Here is a 21,854-nt window from a genome sequence, read left to right on the forward strand (position 1 = left end):
ATGTCTTTCTTTTTTCTTTATAATTTTATCAATAAATGCAGTTGCAAATTACGAAGCTTGAAGAAACACGACACTTTTTCATAATGAATAGCAAAAACTCTTCGTTCACTTTGAATGGTTACGTAAGGATTCAGTCAACTTCAAAGTAGTTCACTTGGATGTAGTGAACTGACAGACAATAATGGGTCGGCGTGATCTCATTTTATAAAACAAACTGCTGCAGAAAAAGCCAAATATTGTTGATTTTACTTAATAACATTTCAAAGGATGTAAAAAATTTATTTACATGTTATGATATGTGAGTGTTGACTCATCAATGAGTGGGTGAATCATCCAAATTTTTACTGAAACTCCCAAGGCGCCTGGCACTGCGTGACGAGAATGATATTTCTCTTCTTTTCGTACGTTTCCATAAAGTAGGTGTTGGCCTTCATTGAGTAAAGAGAATGTTGATTAGCAATGACTTCTCTAGCTAAGTGGTTAGATATAGACTCTATTCAAGAAAAAAATTATCTATGTGTCAGTAATATTGCATACTACATAATGCTGCCATTTGAGTATTCCAAGAGATAAAATTCGTAGATAGAAATGGCAGCAGTGGCCGTCATTCGATGACGTCATGAGAGCCTTAAATCCAGATTACGCTGCTAATATTCTGTGGGATCAGTGATCTATATTTCGGTAAATTCCGTAAAATATTATGAAAACAGGAAGATGTTCAAAATTAGAGCTGTTGCAGTTTCGATCACAGATAATAAACGCCCATAATAGCGGAAAAATTGCGAGAGGCGGTGCCTGTGCTGCGCGCGCACGTGGTGATCGTCTGTAGAACACTTTATCTTCTGTCTCTCTTTCTCTCTCTCGTGTTTGGGAGGGTATCGATTTTTGGCCAGTATTCAGTTGGGTACTGTTCATGCCACGAGTGGGAATGTGTATCTTAGTGTTGGAACAGTGATTTTTTCTTAACGTAGCTGTGTTTTTAAGTGAGAGGGTTCCACTGTAACCACCCTTCAAAGAGAAAAAATGACGAAGGACAGACTTGCAGCGCTGAAGGCGGTGAGTATTATTAAGAGGGAAATGGATTTTAGTGTCGTCTGTCTGCTGTTTGAGGGCCCAAATATACCCCCCCCCCCCCTCATCCCCCTCTGTAGCTGACATGTACTACTACAATCGAGCTACACGCCCCCCTTTCCCAGATAACACACACAATTCTTAGATCCACCATTATGAAAAAGGAGAAGATCTCTTTTTGGAAGAATTGGCATCGCTTAGTATCCCTATATTCCATAAGGCCTTGCTTAGGCTTCGCGGGATCTCTGGCTTAAGGCTGATCAATGATTAGGGGAAAAAAGTCCCGTTTCACGCCCACAACTGTCAAAGGCTCCCTTCCTTCCCTTGAGAGAGGGGCGGCGATGTCGGCTTTTCTCGAAACGTATACGAATTTACAGCGAATGCCGTTTACTATATGTTTTGAGGGAACTGGTAAAATGATCGTGCCTTGACCTACTTTTTTTAAAGGCTTAGGCAATGTAGGTTAGCCCAGGTTATATAGCCACTTTCCAGTTTCAGACCCATATCGAGGAGGGACGAATAAAACGTCTAAGTCCCAGATACCTATTTGAGAAATGTTGCCTCGGTTTTGACAGCTAACCTTAAAGAATTACATTAACATGGTACCAGTATTAGGTGTAGCGTGTTAGGACAAGTATAGCTTGTAATCTCGAATGGGTGTGGCAGAATGCATAGGCTTCATTAAGGCTACACAGTGTTTAGCTTTAGGCATGTGGGCTATAGGTGAGGCAATCTGTAGCCTAGCTTAGCTTATGGTATTTCTACAGAAGCAGTCCGCACGGTCTGCAAGGAACGTAACCGCGGATAGGACATCCACTGGGGATTTGGGTGGCCGTCCAATGTATTTCGCCATGTTTAGTACTGGACCCTGGGGACTAATTACAGTCGTCCAGATGAATATTACTTAAAATTCTTGTTCAGTAGGTAAAACTGCATGGAAAAACCGCAACTGCCATAGTCTAGGCTGCCGCGGATAAGTACCCTAGATCTACCTTAAGTGAGGTTAGTTTGGGTATTAGGCTACTTAAAATACATGAAGGATTTGTTAAGTTTGCAAATGTTACCATAATTAGGTGGTTTTTATATTTTTACCATTATGTCAGGATTTAAGAAAACTTGTAAAGGGTCAAGACATTTATATATATATATATATATATATATATATATCTATATATATATATATATATATAATATTATATATATATATATATATATATATATATATATATATAAAATATAGAGAGAGTTCTTGAAGCCATGGAAATGTAGAATGCAAAATGCATTCAATGAGTTGTCATAGGGTGACATCCGGACATAAGGATATGTTCATGCACTGAAGTAATCCATAAATGACTGTATTTAATGGTACTTTAAAACAATTCCTGAAATCAATTTTTTCCATCAGTTATTGAAAAGCTTTCAAAATTTTTATTCATCGTATGAAGGCATCTATACATGGTCACTTGGCGGATATTGCAAAATTTATAGTGTGTAGGAAATAGGAGTTCATTAATATCATTTACCTCAGTTATTTGTGGAGTATTTTGAATACCATCCTCTTCCAATTCACATTTTTGTTGAATGTTTGTGATGATCAATTTTTCACATCATTTTGGTTCTTGGGGCGGGGGTGGAGGGGGGCGCATCTTATTGAATAGTAAGGGTACCATATGCTTTCAATGTGGTATCTGTATGTCAAGGTGGTCTCTTGAATATTTTGCTTTCAGATCCAATTCCTATGTAGGTCTTAGCACAGTGTCTATTTGATTCTTGCGTCAATAGATAGCCAGTAATGTTTAGTTTGAATGGATGTGTCCCTATTATGAAATTATTTATTCAGAAAGTTTGAATGCTTTATAGAATGCAAAGATAGTCAGGCTAATGAAGTCTAAGCTTAGGGAGATGACCTATTCTTTTAACATTGCCTATTCCCTGATATTTTATGTAATTAAAATTTCACTTTTACCTTATCACTTTGAAGTCTTTTTTTTGCTGGCTGTCATGTATGAAAATGAAGGGGAAGCTTTTAGCATTGCATTCCCCATATTAAAGACGCTTAGCAAATCAAGAGGTAGCATTTACCAAGTATAACATGCGCGCAAGTATATATTTAATGCGACAAGCACAGCGTAAAACTAATCTGCTCAGTTACGTACACGTGCAAGTCTTCTGCTGCCTGTGTCAGTGACATTCAGGGGGCTATATAGTAGGTGCCTAACTTTTGCAGCTAATTTTATTGCTTTTAAGGAAGTTGTGGCTTACCACACAGGCTTAATGCAGCAGTGATGCGATTGACTTATCGTATGTTTTGCTTGTAGGTGAATATTTAGATATATTTTATTCATCTTATGTTGTTAGTACTGGAATATTTTTAGTAGAATTTTATTCATCATAAGTGGTTAATACTGGAATATGTTTAGTAAAATTATATATGGTAAATGATTGTTGCTGACATTATATGTTATTATGAATCAATATTTTTAAAAATTTTGGTCAGTTTTAAAACTTTTGGACAGTAATGAATTGCAATATAATTTGTTTCACGTCTTTAAGTTATAATAATGTAAGAAGGTTATAATTTCTAATTTAGTTTCCCTTCAGGTCATGAAACTGTATAGTGTCTCATTCAGTTTTTCAAGTACTACTACAGTACTGTAGAGACAGTACTTGTGATTTTATGTAATTATGGATGGTAGATGCTGTATTATTACTTATATTGGTAAATCCAAAGGATATATCCGCGTCAGGTATTTCTTTGGAAATTACAGTTTCCTATAGTATTTGGGTTGCTTATTAAGAGTTTACCATTATTTTTGGGCGGTCGATTGTAATTAACCCCCAGGGGCCAGTACTAAACACTGCGAAATACATTGGACGCTCCAATCCTTAGTGGATGTTGTATTCACGGTTACGTTCCTTGCAGTCCGTGTGGAGTTATTCTTTAGAATTACCCTTATATTTTAATATATGTATATATCAGTTGTTGTTTACATCAGTTAATAGAATTTACTGCTTGAAAGCATATTGCCAAATAACATAGTCATATATTTTGAGCCATCATCTTAGCTGTTTTCCAAGATGGCTATCATTATTATTCACATTTTCACATTGTTTTCCCTTTCGGCAGTATGTTTGATGAGTTCTCTTGATACTCTTTTATCTTGTGCACTCATGCTTCAATTCCCATCTGGTTCAGGTCTTTGTGTATACCTTTTTCAATATATTCTTGGACTCTCTGCTGCCTGGTGCCCTTTCACTTTCATAACTGCATAACCGATTGCTCCTCTCTTCTTTTATTTTCTCTGATTTCTTATTATGAAAGGTGTTATATCATTTGTCAGTCCTCACTTTAATATTTAGGTTCTTTGTGTTGCTGCTCCATATTTTCAGATTCCTTACTTGTTCTCCATGCAATATATATGTATATATACATTATAAATTATATAATATATGTATATGTATATATATATATATATATATATATATATATATATATATATATATATATATATGTGTGTGTGTGTGTGTGTGTGTGTACAGGCAGTCCTTCGGCTTACGAAGGGTTCAGCTTACAACATTATATTTATCAATTATATTCATCAGAAATTATTTCCAGGGTTACGACGCCAATCTCACAGAAGAAATATGACTCCTAAAATGCAGAATAATCAATATTTTAAGTTTTTTTTATGAAAAATGGACTAAGAATGCAGTTTACATAGTTTTTAATGCACCCATAGCGTTAAAAGTATGGTTTTCATAGGATTATTGATGATTTTTTGGTTATGAATCGTCTCAAGAATGGAACCCCTGTCGTAAGGTGGGGACTGCCTGTATATACATATATATCAGATCAGGTGTTGACTTAAGGAAACAGGCCAGTATTACATTTTTCCGTATTCCGACGTTTCGTAATAACATATTTATTACATCCTCCGGGCCCAGAGGATGTAATAAATGTTATTACAAAATGTCGGAATAAAAAAAAATGTAGATACTAGCCTGTTCCCGTAAGTCAACACCTGATCTCATGTATCCCTTGTACTCAACTGTCTGCACCTTGGTTGTGTGTATATATATATATATATATATATTATATATATATATATATATATATATATATATATATATATATATATATATATATATATATATATATATATATATATATATGTACTATATGTATGTATATGTATGTATGTATGTTGTATGTATGTATGTATGTATGTTATGTATTGTATGTATGTATGATAAAGTACGTTATGTATGTATGTATGTATGTATGTATGTATGTATGTTCAACATCCATATTTAAGTCCCTTTGAAGATTCTTCTCATATGTTATAGTCAAAATTGCCAGATCAGGCAGTCAACCTTGTAAAAAGTAGCGTGGTTCATGTGCCCTAAAGGTTAAACTTTTCTCTGCAATCCATTGTGTTCGCAACTATTGGCTACTAATGCTTTTCATTTTGTACAGTACATGGTTCCAGAGTTCTTGTATTGAGATCCTTCCTCATGTTATGCTTATTTGTTTCATGATATGGCCTACTTGGAATATTTTGTACTGCATATAGTCTGTTTCTTAGTTATAACCATTTCCTCATATCCAGGTACTCCACTTAAAGATGATGATGATAAAGCTGCTGTAGTTACTGTATTTTGTAATGGCAGTGATGTGCTTAAGATCCTGTTTAAAAAAATGGTGTTCATGACACAATTCAATGTTACTCTGCTTGTTTCATGTAGCCACTTTTCTTTTGTAATTTCTTCATATTGGTATTATGGTGAAAAGATGCTGAACAAGATTCACTTAATCCAGCTCTGATTTCCTATTTAAAATCTTGAAAATATTTTATGATGTGATGGTTCTGTGATTCAATGTTTTTGTTTAAACAACATGTAATATCAGTTTAGTGCTCCCTTCCTCTTGATTTAAGTTATATGAATCTGGCTATCCTCCAAACAAAGTGATTGCTCATAGCCTTCCAACCAGTGTTTCTATGCTTAAACTCTTAATATCGTTAAAGTATTTGAATTCTTACTCTGCTGTCACCCTCTTTAACACCTTGAGTTAAAGTATAGGGTCAAATCAATACACATTTTCCACAAAGTGAAGTCTACTGGGGACCTCTTTCCCCATCATTTGATTGTTGCTCAACTTATCTGAGTGATTAATTATTTCTCACTTTTTGCAAGAGATATTTATTATTATTGGGATTTTTTATTGATGCGCAATTTTGCCGTGGGATTTTTTGGTTGATGATAAAATTTGCCATGGGAATTTTTCTTTATTAATGCATAACTTTGGTCAGGAATATTTTGATTTTTGCTCAAGTTCCCTTAGGGAATTTTTTATATCGGGGAACTCTGTTATGTAAGGTTTTCTACAAAATCTGGCAAACCGCTATATTTAAGAATGGTTAGAACTTGACTCCACTAGTCTGAAAATTCTTTTTTCCAGTTTGTCATCCAATAACTTTTTTGTTGTGACCAGTGCAACACCTTCTTCCTTTCTATTTAACTGACCTTCATCGGGGTTTTGCTCTGTCACCCTGTCAGCCTTTTACTATTTAATGTATCTCATATTGTTCTGTTCTTATTTATGAACTTTAGTTGTCAGAGCATCTCAGTGAGGGGATCCCTTAACTGAGTCAGTTCAACACCTTGTATCCATTTCTGGTTTGGTTTTGTGTTCAAATCTTCTGTTTGATTGAGTCTCTCTAAAATTCACCCCTGAAATTTGTGGGGTCATCCTATATTACCATTCTAAAAATCAAACTCTGAATTCAAGTGATTATTGGTAGGCTAGCCTCAGCATCAGTGAGATAACCACAGACATGAATGAAAAGATTCACGTTATGAAATAAACTGATGATAAAAGGTAATAAAACCATTTTTACCTTATATATTATTGGCATATTTGAGGAATAATTCCATACCAATGAAATCAACTTTTATCTATGGAAGCCCAGCTGAGGAAATGTAGACATCTACTTATGGTTGCGCACACTGCAAGCCCAGCTGAGGAAATGTAGACATCTACTTATGGTTGCGCACACAGCAACTTTGATCTTGTGGTAATCTCCCAGAAATTTTAATGATATTTATTTTAGTAGTAACATTATATATCCTAATTAGGATAACATAATGTGTATTGATTTTCCATGCAAAGGTAATAATTTTGATGGTGAAAAGCACAATTTTGGATTACATACAATTGTTTAGAGCAATTTAATCAATAGTTTCCCTTTTAGGCAATGTCTGTAAGAAAAACACGATATAGAATCGGCTCTGTTTATTTTGTTTTTTGATTTCTAAAGATACAGTAAGTAAAGCAGCATTTGTAATAACATCATCTTTAAATAAACAAAAGCTAGTGTATATGCAGATGGTTTTGTATTTTAGGAGTCTTCTGATACTACAAATATGAGATAGATTCATGAAAATTTGCTCTAATTTTTTTACCTTGCCTTATCTAAAGGTTGTCTTATACGTGGAAATAGTCACATGGTTAGTACTAAATGATTTGTTTTGAGATTGATTACTTATTCCTCATAATTCTAGCTTATTATTGACCCCCATTCTCCCAGTTGCATTGCATTTACATGGTTGTGGATCTTCTTTTTGTTTACTTTCTTGATTACCAGCAGGCCTAACTTTGCTGTTATCTGTTTGTTCATATTGCCCATTGTTACATAGTTTATTATTTTAGGATATTACTCCACCAAGGATGTTCGATTTTAGATTTGGCTTTAGGTTCATTAATATTGTGGTTGTCCTACCTCCACCAAACTGATTAGGTTTTTGGTTTTATATTTAAGGATTTTGAGGGAAAACTTGCCTAACTGTGGGCTTTATGAGAGGCATCAAGTGATTAGATTTTTGGATAGATAGTTTTCCCACCATTAGCTTAGATATTCAGGACTAGCAGGTGGTGGGCATATTCTAGGACAGACACTAATTCAAGTTATTACTTAATTAACTAAACAACAGGGTTTTTTTTCTAGCCTCTCATGGGGCTGCACAAGGATTTTTTCTCAAGTGAGAGGAAAGTATAATAACTAGGTAAATGATAGTGCAGTTATGATTTAATGTAAATACAGGCAGTCCCCGGGTTATGACAGGAGTTCCGTTCTTGAGACACGTCGTAAGCCGGAACATCATAAAACATACTAAGAAAACTTTACTTTTAATGCATTGGGTGCATTGAAAACTATGTAAACTGCATTCTTATTGCATTTTTCACCAAAAAAAACCTTCAATTATTGATTATTTTGCATTTTTGGTGTCATATTTCATCTGCCAGATCAGTGTTGTAGGCGTCGTAACCCTGGAAATGATTTCTGATGAATATAATTGAAAAGCACCTTAACCTCGGAACGTCGTAAGCCGAACCTGTTGTAACCCGGGGACTGCCTGTACTTTTATTATTTTACAATTGTGTAAGAGTTAACCCAGATCACTCCTGATATTTAGAGCTTACACAGAGATGTTTGACAGTTATGTGGGCAGAGTATAAAGAGGATGGACAATAAGTAAAGTTTAGAAAGCAGTGTACATAGCTGGGGGTGACAGGAACAAGTATGACATATAAGTATTGTTGGGTAAAGCCTTCTTTATGCAACAACCATTTTCGGAGGTGGTCAGGAACTGAGAGAAAAAAATTATTCATCCTCTCATGTAGTCTTGAAATATTTATGCATTAATTTTCTATACAGTGTTAAGGCTGTTCTATACATCTATGAAATCTAAGAGGACTGGGTTACAAGTCTATCAAGATACCTGTGTAAACCTGAAAACTTTACCTTTCAATTCCACCACAGTCCAAGAATTTGTCAGATGCTCTCTGTCTCAGTCGATTTTATCATAACACGGCAGATGTTGGTAACCTTTGAGATTTTACTTATATTTAAGTAAAATGTAGTCTAGTTCTTAGATATCCTACTGGAGGGCCACAGTGCAATAGCATCAAAATTTGTTCTACTTTATTGAAAAGTACCAAACTTAATTTGAGACAAGTCTGATTAGTAGCTGAAACCTGATATGTATTTATCTTTATTCCATTTGACGACTTTCTTTAGTTAGTTAGACCTTTATTTGTTCAATTACTGTAGTTACAGTTTTCACTAGAACGCATTTATAATTTGAGGTCATTCAGCTCATGTTAGGAAAAATTAAGGATTCAGTGCCCTTATTAAGAATTTTATGCTATCAGTTTTCATTGCGCTTTTGTTTTACTCCAGTACTTGAGTCTAGTTTCCTCATACTTACGTATTTAATTTGTCGAATGAAGCACTGGCTACAGTTATAGTAACTTTTTATTGATTAGTTGTGGGATCTCTGGAAGCACTCCTTCATATCCATATCATATATAAAATTCCATATGCCTTTCTTTAAATCTTATCTGCATTATCTGTGTATTAATGTAAAGTAGCTGGTAATATTGTGGTTTTAGATTCAGGTGAGTAAAAACGAGAAATATTTGTAGTTTGTTTAGCAGAGAGAGCAGGCCATCAGATATAAGATTTCTTATAATAAAGTCTCCTCTTCTGCATCACTTGGAAATTTTTTAAAGAGGTGGTTAACTCTAATAGGCTTACTTGCTCATTATTTTTTGTCCTGGTGGTCAATTGAAAGCATTTAGGAGTATGCAATTATAATACATGTGCTCTCTCTCTCTCTCTCTCTCTCTCTCTCTCTCTCTCTCTCTCTCTCTCTCTCTCTCTCTCTCTCTGTACTACATATATATATATATATATATATATATATATATATATATATATATATATATATATATATATATATGTGTGTGTGTGTGTGTACAGTATATATATATGTATATATATATATATATATATATATATATATATATATATATCACACAGGCAGTCCCCGGTTATCAGCGAGCTGGGGAATTATTGGTATTTCAATACTAGTGATGACATTGGATGTTATAGAAATTTTGTATGGTACAGTCTCCTGTGCCCAAGGCATCCTTTGACATTTCTTAATGATATCATTACTGAGCAGCGGATGGTCTTGGCCTCGTTGATACTTGTTATTGTGGCAGTGCTGCCCTTCAATTATGTCCGTTATCAGGTGTCTCCAGCAGTTATGACAATCTATAGGATCTAGTTGTATAGTTTAGACCAGCTTCTCAAGTTTGTAGGTACTTTCAACCTTTGTATCATTGCATTTGACATCTAAACTGTGTGATTACAATGGACATGGGAGTAAATAGTGTAATATGTAAAAATCTTGGTATTATAGTGAGAGTTTTGATTAAAATCTAATACCTATCATCCAGGAACCAACATACAGTGGTCACCCTGTATTCGCTGGGATGCATACCGACTCCCCCCCCCCCCCCCCCCCCCCCCCCCCACCCCCCCCCCCCCCCCCCCAGCGAATAGTTGGAACCCCTATAGAAATGCTTAAAGCGGCCAGGGTTTTTTTGTAATTAGTTTTAGCACAAAAAGTGCATTTTATGATGAAATGAATAAAAAAACACGAGTTTGAGGATATTTCTCAAATACCACGAATAGGTGAATTTCCCACGAACGGTTTTGGGTATATGTTCCAGAAAGAAATCTGCGAATGTTTGAGTCCGCAAATCCAGAGAATGTGAATAAGGGGTCCCGCCGTATACTTTTTTTATGGTAAACAGTCTGAAATTATGTCAGCTATCTTAGATTTTTTTTCTTTATTTTCTCTTTGCATTTTGCACTTTTCTGTAGAAGCATGCATTACAAGATACTAGTGACCCTTTTGGCTGGTTTCTCTCGAAATATTTTGAATGATAATTATAGCACAGTAATAAATATTACCCTGTTTGAATTCATTCCATCCCAAAAACAGTCGAAATTCCAAGGACTAGTTTTGATATTTTATTCTTGGTTTATGGATTCCAACCTAAATAAATTGGTATTAGTACTGTAATGTAATTTGCAGTACTATTGCTGAAAATAACCTGAATGCAAGCAGTACGTATACAGATTTGAAAGAAAAATTATTGCATTGCATAAAAATTTATAAAATAATAACCAAATTGAGAATTAACTCTGTTTCATCTTGAATTTTGTTTAAATCCAACTTTTTTTTCTTTTTTTTTCTTTTGTTTCTTTAAATCTCACATAGTCATTAAACCACTGCTATTTACCCATGATGGGAACTATTAACCTATCATGAGGACAAAGAAGGCCTCTTTCATGGTGGTGTATGGGATTGGCTGGCATTATCTACTGTCAGCTGAAAATAGGTCTTATAAGAAATTTTCCTAAACCAGTAGGTGTATATGGCTATATACTAATATAGATTTTTTTTCCTTTTACCAGAGGTGTGTGGCACCATCTGATTGTAGGTGCTACTTTTGTTTATATGAAATGAGGGAAGAAAATGGCTCACCATGTGAAATGTTTAAAGGTTGTGTCACTTTCATCCTTGGTCTCAGTCTGTCCATCAGGTTGGCCTGAAGCTGCAATTCTGTTTGTAGTCACTAATTATCCTGCACATCCCCCCCCCCCCCCCCCCCATGAATTTTTTTTGCAGAAGTTATTTTTTGGCTTTCTATTTTGTATGTTAAGTACTATCTTGCTTATTTGCTTTAATTTTTCTGGTATTTCATTTTGCTTCAGTGTTAATGCAGTTGGTTAGACTGTAGTATATTTGTATTCAAACTGCATTCAAGTAGTCATGTCTTGACTCGGTTATCTTTGGTTCTGTGTGGATTTATTGGTATATCTAAGCATAGTTAGAAATGCTGCAATGGATTATGTGACCAGATGGATATAAAAAGGGCTCCTTTGCCTCTGGTTTTACAAATCATCTTCACTTCTGCCACGGTCTTTCTTTGCTGCTCCTGCTTATGTATTTTACTACCTCTCTGGTCTCCATGTATGTCTCAAATCACACTGATTTTGGTAGCTTTTCCTCAAAGTCTTCCCCTGCCTTCTGCCACCATATAAGGTAGTACCTATGTCTCGCACATGCTTTTGAACAGAAAACTTCACTATAATTGCTGAGGATCCTCCCCAAGACAGAAATTAGCCACTTCTCAAAAGAAGCAGGTCATGAGAAAGATTACCATAGTACTACTATAGTACTTAAGTAATTTATATATCTTCAATTTTTGCATTTATGTGAAAAAAGTAGTAGATGCAAAATTGCCCAATAGCTAAGGTAACTACCATTTGAGGACCAGACACTGCTTTTTCAAGCAACTCTACTCCAATAGAAATGTGCATGACTTGAGAGACCTTTTGTTCTGGTCTATGATAGCGAGAAACAAAATCCTTCTTGGGAAGGTTTAGAGCTATAGAATTACTGTATGTATTGTAAATCTTGTGCTGTACATCAATTCTTTAGAAGCAGCATGCCTTTGTTTAGAGGGGACATATTGCAGTTCCCTTGAGAGGAAAGCACAGCAAGATATGTAATTAATAAGAATCTCAAAACTATGACGATAGTTTTAGATATTGGATCAAAGCTTTCAGTGTGACATTGATAAAAACATGGCCACATGATTTTTCCCCAAGTAATAGGATGCTTTAGAGTCTTCTTGCTGTTATTTGAATGTTGTTTTAGCAAGTTCCTCAGTTCTTCTCCCCTGGGCCAGAACAGTTGAGGGTTTTTGGGGGTAAGGTTTTGTTCTATAACTTTCTGAGCACCTTCTCCTCTAGCTTAGTAAACTTTGGAGTACTACATGTATTGAAACTTATGCAAAGGACTAATGAGATCACATGTGAATACACTAGTGGTCTATTAAGCTGAAAATACTACTTTAATTAGGAACAAATGTACAAAGCAATTTGACTAGAATTGCACATTTATTGTAGAACGTACTTTTAGTGCATAGTATTTCTTTTGAAATAAAATTGCCTTGAAGATTTGAGTGAAAATCATTTTATGATTTTTACATGAATTGATCCAGTTACTCTGTGATGTATGTTTTGTGGAAAAATGACGTTTACAATACTCAAGTTACTAGTGAGTCTTAGTTTTGAATAGGGAACTGAGTGATTTGTTCTTTCTGGTCAGGCTTCAAATAGTCCACTGGGCACTGATGAATCCTGGCCAGATGTGTAGAGCGTATTTACTTGTTTGCATACTAACTTCCTGTTATCACTGTAAATTTCGGTTATATGTATTGTGGAATATTCATTGGTACATTGTTGGTTGTCAGTCCTTACTTCTAATGTTTTGGTTTGGCAAGTAGTAGTATTGAATACCAGACCCCCTCATGAATAGTTGAAACCCCTATAAAAACGCTTAAAACTGCATATTTTGTTAGTTATAACTCAGGAAAAGCCCACAAAAAATGTTTATACTTGGTTTTTTAAGTAGTTTTATAACAAAAAGCGCATTCTATAATGAGATTGATATAAAAAAAGAACAGGAATTTGTGGATATTTCTCATGGGAAAATGCTGTGAATGGGTGGATTTCCCATGAATAATGGGGGTATATGTTCCAGAGAGAAATATTATGCAAATATGAGAGTCTGCGAATACGGGGTTTTAACTGTGCTGTGTTTAAGAATGCTTTAAATAATCTTGTACAACGCCTATTATTGTAAAGTAGATTAATGAGACCACTGAGTCGCATTTATAGATTCTCAGGAGTTCTCGTATAGTGAGAAGTTTATAGTCCAAGATGCAGTGTAAGCTCTACTCCCTAAAGCATATGAGGTACATTATTATACTTGAGTTTTCTGTATTGTCACTTGCAGTATTATAGGGCTCCTGCAGGTATCGAAGATATTGTCTCTTGCCTAAATCTAATTTAATATCTAAGAGACCCACTTACAAAAGGTATGTCATCTCTTTTACGTAAGGTCTACTGTTAGTCTATTCAGTGGCTGGCATTACCCTCTTGAGGTTGTTTCTAGGTTCTGTTAGAGAGAGAGAGAGAGAGAAGAGAGAGAGAGAGAGAGAGGGGGGGGGGGGGTTTTAGATGTTAGGCTGCATAACTTTATATCACACACTAATCAGTTGTGCTTGATAGTCACAGCAGTATAGTATAGTATTTGAGTTTGATAGCATGTGTCTTCTATTGGCTGGTCTGACATTAGACATCTGGCTGGCCGGTGACACTTGTCATGGAGTTTGCCACATATGCTTCTGAATGTGTTTGGAGATTGGCCTAACTTTCTTTGGTTTCCCTTAAATTTTAATGTTTCCTATAAAGTCAGGGTGTTTATGTTAAGTTTGCTTAATCGCCATGTGTTATCAATGATAATTTTTATACTGCTTAGGTAATTATGCTGTTTGCAGAATTGAGGGAACAGTGTTGTAGGCCTCAAGGCCAAGATCTCCTGACCTTGGCTTTGTCAGAATATGCTGATGACTCCTTGTGCCTTTTGGCCTCTGTAAATAGGTATAAGGCCAGGTGGAAGCTGCTAAGTTTTGCCACATTGTGTGTAAGGCATTTGGGACAAATTGCCTTTCCCACATGAAATTCCTTGTTATTAAAGGTGTTTGAATTTTCAGTTTAGGGGTCATGCTAAACGTACAAGTATGTATGTGGCATATGTACTGCTTTATTACATTTTATCATACTGTTTGTATCACATATAAGTTATTGTATACATGAGTTAACATTTATTAATGAAGGAGAAATTGTATCAGAGTTAACGTTGAATGTTCAGAGTCCAGGTTTTATATTTATTGTATGAAGTAATTGGTCAAATGGATGTTAACATAGGGATATTTAACCTAAATAATCCAAAGGATGCATGTAACCTCACTTACAGACATTTGGCAGAACACTACGCATGGTAGTTCTGTATGGTACAGATGATACTAGAGTACTCAAACCAAACAAGAAGTCTGTGTTAGTACATTTAATAAAGTACAATTTTTGCTGAATGCATCCTGAATGTTATAAGTATTTGTAATTTTGTCAAGGAAAACCTGCACCCTTTTATGGGACGCACTGTAGATAAAGATTGTCCTCTCACAACTGATAGCTGTCATAGGAGAACTTCCCATATGGTTTCTACCATACCCTAACTGCCTAAAGGGTCATCAGTTCATCAAGATCAGATGTAGCTTGGATGGCAAGGTGTGACAAAGGTTTCTCTTGCTCAGCCAAATCAGGTACTCCAGGTTACCAATTTCCACAGGGTAATTGTGGAAAGAGGTGGCCTTATGTTTGAAAGAATGTTCTTCTGAACTCAGGAGGGTAGCAACCAAACCAGTGGAAACTCTACTTTTAGAAAAGACAGCAGAAGTCACCATGCATCAGTGAGAATGGAAATTGATATGAAAAAGCATCAGATGTTTTAAAGAATAATGTGAGGCTATATTTCTTCAAATTTTCAGTTACTTCTGTGTTCACAATTTTTGCTTTAAAGGAGGTATGACTCATGGTTATGAGTCATTACATCAGGTCTTGAGTATGGACAGAAAAATACCTTTACATTACCTTTACATATTCTTGAATGAGTATTGTTAAAGAGTGCCATGATTTTTTTGATTTTAATAAAAAAATATTTAGCTTATAGGCAAAGAATTGTGAGCATTTGTGTATAGAGTTTATGTAAAGTGCCATCCAATATATCTTTTTTGTTAACTAGGTGGTATTGATTTTTTTTATATTGGGGTTGATGTTGAGGGAAATACTAGTGTAACTGTCCTTATGAAGTTGAGATCTTTGGAAAGCAGAAAAATTCAAGGTGGTAGTGAGTTGATTCTAACATTAGGAAACTATAGGTCTGCATCTTACAGTAGTAGGAATTACCATTCTTATCAGTCATGCACTTGATCTTGTGCGTCTATACTTGATCATTGCTTTGCCAATTGGCATTTTTGGATAACTTAGCTGGAATTAAAACTATCTGCTAGCAGACACTAGGCATGCGGGTTGTATGTTGGTTGCAAAACTTTTACATACCTTGGGCTAAAGTTTAGAATACTGGTAGTTATTTCAATGGATATTGTCCAGCCAGTAAGTAAATTACAAAATTATGCATAAAAGTCTGTCTTGAATTCTAATTTTCTTAGTCCAGATCTTTTTGCTACATGGCATTAGGAAGAAGCATCAAAGTTACAGCAGGCCTGCATTTTTAGAAACTTCAAGAAATACTTCTCAGAACTTTTGATTTTGCTAAGTTAACAGCTGATTACATAAAATGGTTTTTAAAACTGTGATATATGCTCTTCAAGAAATCTTGGGGAATGTGTATCACAATACTAGGTACAGAAAAAAACCTGAATTTATTTCGAAGTATACCTGAATGTGTTCATGCTTTGAATTACGGGACTTTTCTTTTGGAAGAGAACAGCCAGAGGCATTGAGAGAGAATCGTCTTGATTTTTTGCCACAATCCCAACTGTAGAAAATTCATCACATCCTTGTACAGTACTACACTTTCTTCAGAGCGGAGTGACACCAGGAAGATGAGAAAGCATCTTAGTTGATTATTGCCCACTGACACTTTTTTCAGAACTTTTGCATCTAAATATGTCATAACAGCTTGACCCCTTTGTCCTGGACTTTGTAACAGATAGGGCGTTGCAGCTGAACACCATATTTTTGTATAGACGGTGATTGCGGTAATTCTAAATACACAAATATACGTATACGTATACATATTTATGGAACTCGGTGTTGCTAGGCGTTTTTTTTTTTTTATCTTTTTTAGCAGGTTAAGTTTTTCTTCTTTGTACTGATCACTAAATGCAGATGATGCTTGTACAAGAGTTCGCTTGACCCAAGGAAAAAATTAAGAAAATGAGTATTATATGAGGCTACACGCCGTATTTAAGTACTTGCTATGTCATGTTATATTCTTAAGATGTGTGCAATAGCTACGAGTACAAAGAAAGATTGGGAAAGGAAAGCTTTATATGTATAATTCATTTGAATGTTTAATTACTGTAACTATATTTATTTGCAAAAAGTTAAAGGTCTAAATCAAAGAGCGTTACATACAACACGCGTACAATGACTAAATTACATTACAGTCTATGGATGCTAAGCAGCGAATGATTTGAGGCTGACGTGTCAGGAAGAATTTCGTAAACATGACGACTTTGGGTATTAAGGTTGTAAATCGAGTTGAAAGGATGGTTCAGTGATGAATTGGGCCAGTGCCCTAGGCCTAGGGAATGGTTACTGTGATAGCATATTGCGTCACCAATCCCCTTTGCCGCCAGCGTGCTGTCTGAATAAAGACAGTCTGTGACGAAGTTGCCATTAATCCTGTTTCTAACCTTCTCTCTCTCCATTCTACACTCGCGAGTGCTCAGGTTTATTGATGCAATTAACATTCCGCACACCAATCCTTACAATGAGAACGTGGTCCTCAAGACCTTAATTTCATAATCAATCAATCGTGAATGTGTTTTTTTTCAAAGTTAAAAAATTATTCAGTGAAACCATTGGGTAATGGAGGTCTTATGTTTGGAAGAACGACCTAGTTCCCCTGGGTGTAGATTACTAATTAAGTTTTGGCTCTAGTACGTACAAGGTTTAGAAAATAATCTCTCGGCTGGAAATCTAGAGCTTTTTCATTTTACTTTAGTATTACATATGTTCAATGCTTATAAAAATGGTTGAGAAGGTGTTTTGTTATGACTATGGGTTAAGGTTAATGTAATTTTAACGACTTTAACTTTTTCATTGTAGTGTTTGAATGATTTACTAAAGTGTCTGCAAGAGGCCGTTTAAATGTCGTTTTTTGCAGGTTTCGAATTTTGACCGGTCAGCTTTCATGAGGTGGTTTGTTTTTGTCTGTTAATTTTATATTGATGATTGATTCAGTGTGGTGTTCGTTTGTAGCCCATGTATTTTTTTTAGAGGATTTGATATTCTTACTGCATTACCGGTAACTTACTGAAGCGGCATTCTTAATGAAGCCTTTTGTATGCAAGTGTGAAAGCCTTTTGGAGTATATGTGGCTTTATACTGTGATCCATTGCATCCATCCGTCTTTGATTATTATGCGGGTTGGCCTCGATTTTAACGGCAATGCCAAGGAGAGCCTTGCCATTTGCTTCGGCTCTCTCTCTCTCTCTCTCTCTCTCTTGGCGTGAGGCTTGGGTGCGAATATATATTCCTTGGAATATCTCTTTAGATTGTATTCTAGTGGCACATTGTTTCCTTACTTGTAGTTCTTTATTGTCAGTATTTTTCCATTTTTCATGGGATGTTCTTTAAAATTTGGAAAGTTGGGCCTTTTTCATACTCAGATTTAGTGAGTATTTATAAAGACTGGTAGTATAATTTACTTTTATTTTTCAATATATATATATATATATATATATATATATATATATATATATATATATATATATATATATATAAGCCATTGCTGGTTTTCACTAGGTATATGCACACATTCACAAATATATATATATATATATATATATATATATTATATATATATATATATATATATATAACTCGAGTGTGTTATGGGTGACGGATGTTTTCATATGCTGGGCTTGAGCAGCTGACTAGACATTATGTCGACCAGGATATTCGAGTGCCACTCCACTACATTTTCGCGCGCGCTCTGCAACTTAAAATGCGTGAACAATAGTCACGTGTTGAGGGGAAGCTGCATTGGCGGATTACTGCAGCAGTTGAGCCTACGATGTCTTTTGTTTATTTATCATGATGAGGTCAACGTTACGATGGCTTTTACATAGAATAAGTGTGGAGTGGAGCAACGCATGTATTAGTGATATTGGTCATACACTTAAAGGGACACTTGTTTTAATAAGACAATGATGATTCATCATCATGCAAACCGAACTTTTTTTGGTCGTCATAGTAAACAAGACTGACACCGGGATACGTTTAGTGTGCCTTTTCCGGTCACGCTAACGGGTGTCATTTTCATGTCTCTTTTCCCATTGTGTCACTAGGCCAGTGGGAAAGGTAAGATTGAGAAGGGTACATGTTTGGCTGCTGTTGTCATTGATGTTCAAGGAGGGATAAAAAAAAAAGATGTAAAGGTTATCTTGATGAGTAGCTGGGAAATTGCCTTGCATATATATATATATATATATATATATATATAGATATATATATATATGATGTAGTATGTGTGTGTACACACACACACACACATACATATGTACAATTCATTATCTTATATTGAAATTTCTTGTTATTTTGCCCCCTAATGGGTGTTTACTTCATTTGTAGTACTGTAGATTTTGTTTAACTCCGTAGGGGGAGGTATGAAATGTTTAGGTATTTGTCATATGAAACTACTTTGAATTAATTAATTTTTTAGTTTCCTATTTTTTTATTTACTACGGCGCCAATAACCTAGGTGTTTGTTGGACGCCAGTTTTAGTAGCTATACCCAATCAATTAATCGTCTATTCCGTGGACATCAATAGTCCTGGAATTGATCGGCACATTGATGGTTTCTTTTCTTGTGCCGTCGTCTTTTAGAATTCTCTCCCGACTTCTGTTTTCCCTGTCTTTTAGCCCTCCTCTCAAAAGGCTGACGCCCTGCTTCTTTTGTTTCCAATATGATAACCCATTTATGAATTGGATGTATACCCATTTTCTTTATTCAAAGTAAACGCTTACACATGCACGTAGGTTTTAAGGTATTCCCAAAACAAAACGTTATTGAAAATAAAAATGAAAAGAAATGTGCCAGATAGCAGTAATTGCACTACTACCTTTAATACATAAAAGGCTGCCTGTAGAAAGAAGGAAGCTATGGTAACAGCAGCAAATGATCCAACCTGCGTGACAATGCTGGGATAACGGGAAGCATATTCCCGAAATGTATACAGGTAGCTTACCCCTTTCCATGCAATCATAGTGCTCGTCTGCTGTGTGATGTCACCTGGGGTGGTCGGAGTTAGCAGCCATCATATCGAACATTTACATTTTCATGGTTTATTAATCAAAAGAAATCATTCGTAGTGATATATATATATATATATATATATATATATATATATATATATATATATATATATAAAGGTATAAGCCACGAAGGAAAAATAAACAACGGAGTTTCCGCAAGATCCTTCGACGTTCAACGTCCTTTACTTAGCCGATAAACTGACTTACATGAAGAATTGACAGTACAGGAAAGCTCGTATAACTGACAGATAGAGATTATAAGGAGATTAGTACCTAGAATCTGGCACACCTGGAGAAAGAGTAACCTTCCCAAACAAGCATAAACATGGGTACAATTTAAAAAACAAAAACAAAAAGATTAAGTCAATCTGCTCAGACATAAGGGCAAGACAATTAAAGGATAATATAGGGTGACAGCTATTCAGAACTTTGGTAAACAAAAACTTATTCACAAAACATATTCACAATACATATTAAACATGCATATACAACGAAGATATCTCTTAAGGCAACTGATTTGTATTGAAGTCTGTAATTATATCTTTGAGGTCATTCTTAAACATGTTACAAATGCAAGGGTCTAAATGAAACAGGCTACGATATATATATATATATATATATATATATTAATATAATATATATATTATATATATATATATTTTTTTTTTAAATATATAGATATAATCTATATCTACTATAGTCTATAATATATCTTATATATCTATTATATACATGGTTCAGCATGAATTTCTCAAGTGTTTGTTATGTAAAATATGAGAGGAATACTGTCATGATTCTTATCTAGGGGAAACAGCGTGGAGATGCCTCAAGAAATGGCTTGTGTGACTTGGCCTTTGATAGTATACTATTTATGGTGTGGTGAAAGGGCACGATTTGTATAGCTGATAGTTCCACGCTGGACGAGTGGTTTTCGAGCTCGGCTGCCAATCCGGTGGTCCGAAGTTCGATTCCCTGCTCTGCCAACGTGGAATCAGAGGAATTTATTTCTGGTGATAGAAATTCATTTCTCGATAAAGTGTGATTCGGATCCCACAATAAACTGTAGGTCCCGTTGCTAGGTGACCAATTGGTTCCTAGCCACGTAAAAATATCTAATCCTTTGGGCCAGCCCTAGGAGAGCTGTTCATCAGCTCAGTGGTCTGGTTAAACTAAGATATACTTAATTTTGTATAGCTGATAAATTCCCTTACCGTCGTTAAAGACAAATGGTCGAGAAAGCATCAGGGTCGTTTGTTGTTAAAGAACATCGTGATTAGAGGTAGCTGTCCAAAGAAGAGTAGTTTCCTCTTAAGTCTTTAGGCTTTAGTTGATGCAAACGCCAATATGAACAATTGGTTTGTTCATATACGAAACAAACCCCCGTTCTTTACATTAGGATAAATCTGCTAGCGCCGGCTCTCTCTCTCTCTCTCTCTCTCTCTCTCTCTCTCTCTCTCTCTCTCTCTCTCTCTCTCTCTCTCTCAAAAGTAGCCCCTTTGGGAATCACGATTGTAGGGCTTCGGTGAAATCATGGAGTTCTCCATTATTATTCTTTGTAACGCCGCTGAACTCTTAGATGTGCGTGCATTCTGATTTGGTGACTTGCTGTACTTGTGAGGATGAATGCACGCGCGCAAACGAGTGCTTTTAGCAGTAGCAAGTAGTTGAAGGCATTTTAAAAAAGTTCATTTATTATTATTATTATTATTATTATTATTATTAGCGATATATAAACTTTCAGGACTGCGCATTGCTTTATGTAAATATCTGCATCCATATATTTATAAGTGGTCAATTTTGAATATGTCTATACAAACAAATCACAAGTTACTTCCTACCTGCGCATGCGCAAGTTGCCAAGAACCGGAAGGCTAATAACACCCCGTGGAGTCGCCTCACCCTTAAGGGGAAAAAACGTGCGGCTAAAAAAGAAAAATCCCTTTA

General features: G+C 35.4%; 1 protein-coding gene across 10 annotated transcripts in view; it reads left to right on the top strand.

The window, feature by feature from the left end:
• Positions 1–833: 833 nt before the first annotated feature.
• The window catches only part of LOC135215658 (syntaxin-1A-like), a 478,239-nt gene continuing 457,218 nt past the window's right edge, over positions 834–21,854 (top strand). For 3 of the 10 annotated variants that reach the window (XM_064250595.1, XM_064250593.1, XM_064250599.1), the window contains exon 1: positions 838–1,056. In XM_064250595.1, coding sequence (XP_064106665.1) covers positions 1,024–1,056 — 33 coding nt within the window. In that variant the 5' untranslated portion in view covers positions 838–1,023. Of the gene's footprint in view, positions 1,057–21,854 lie in introns of all 10 variants that reach the window. The other 7 variants (XM_064250594.1, XM_064250592.1, XR_010314752.1 and 4 more) reach the window with 5 other exon arrangements.

The sequence above is a fragment of the Macrobrachium nipponense genome, chromosome 5 (genome assembly GCF_015104395.2).
Source record: "Macrobrachium nipponense isolate FS-2020 chromosome 5, ASM1510439v2, whole genome shotgun sequence".
Classification (NCBI taxonomy): domain Eukaryota; kingdom Metazoa; phylum Arthropoda; class Malacostraca; order Decapoda; family Palaemonidae; genus Macrobrachium; species Macrobrachium nipponense.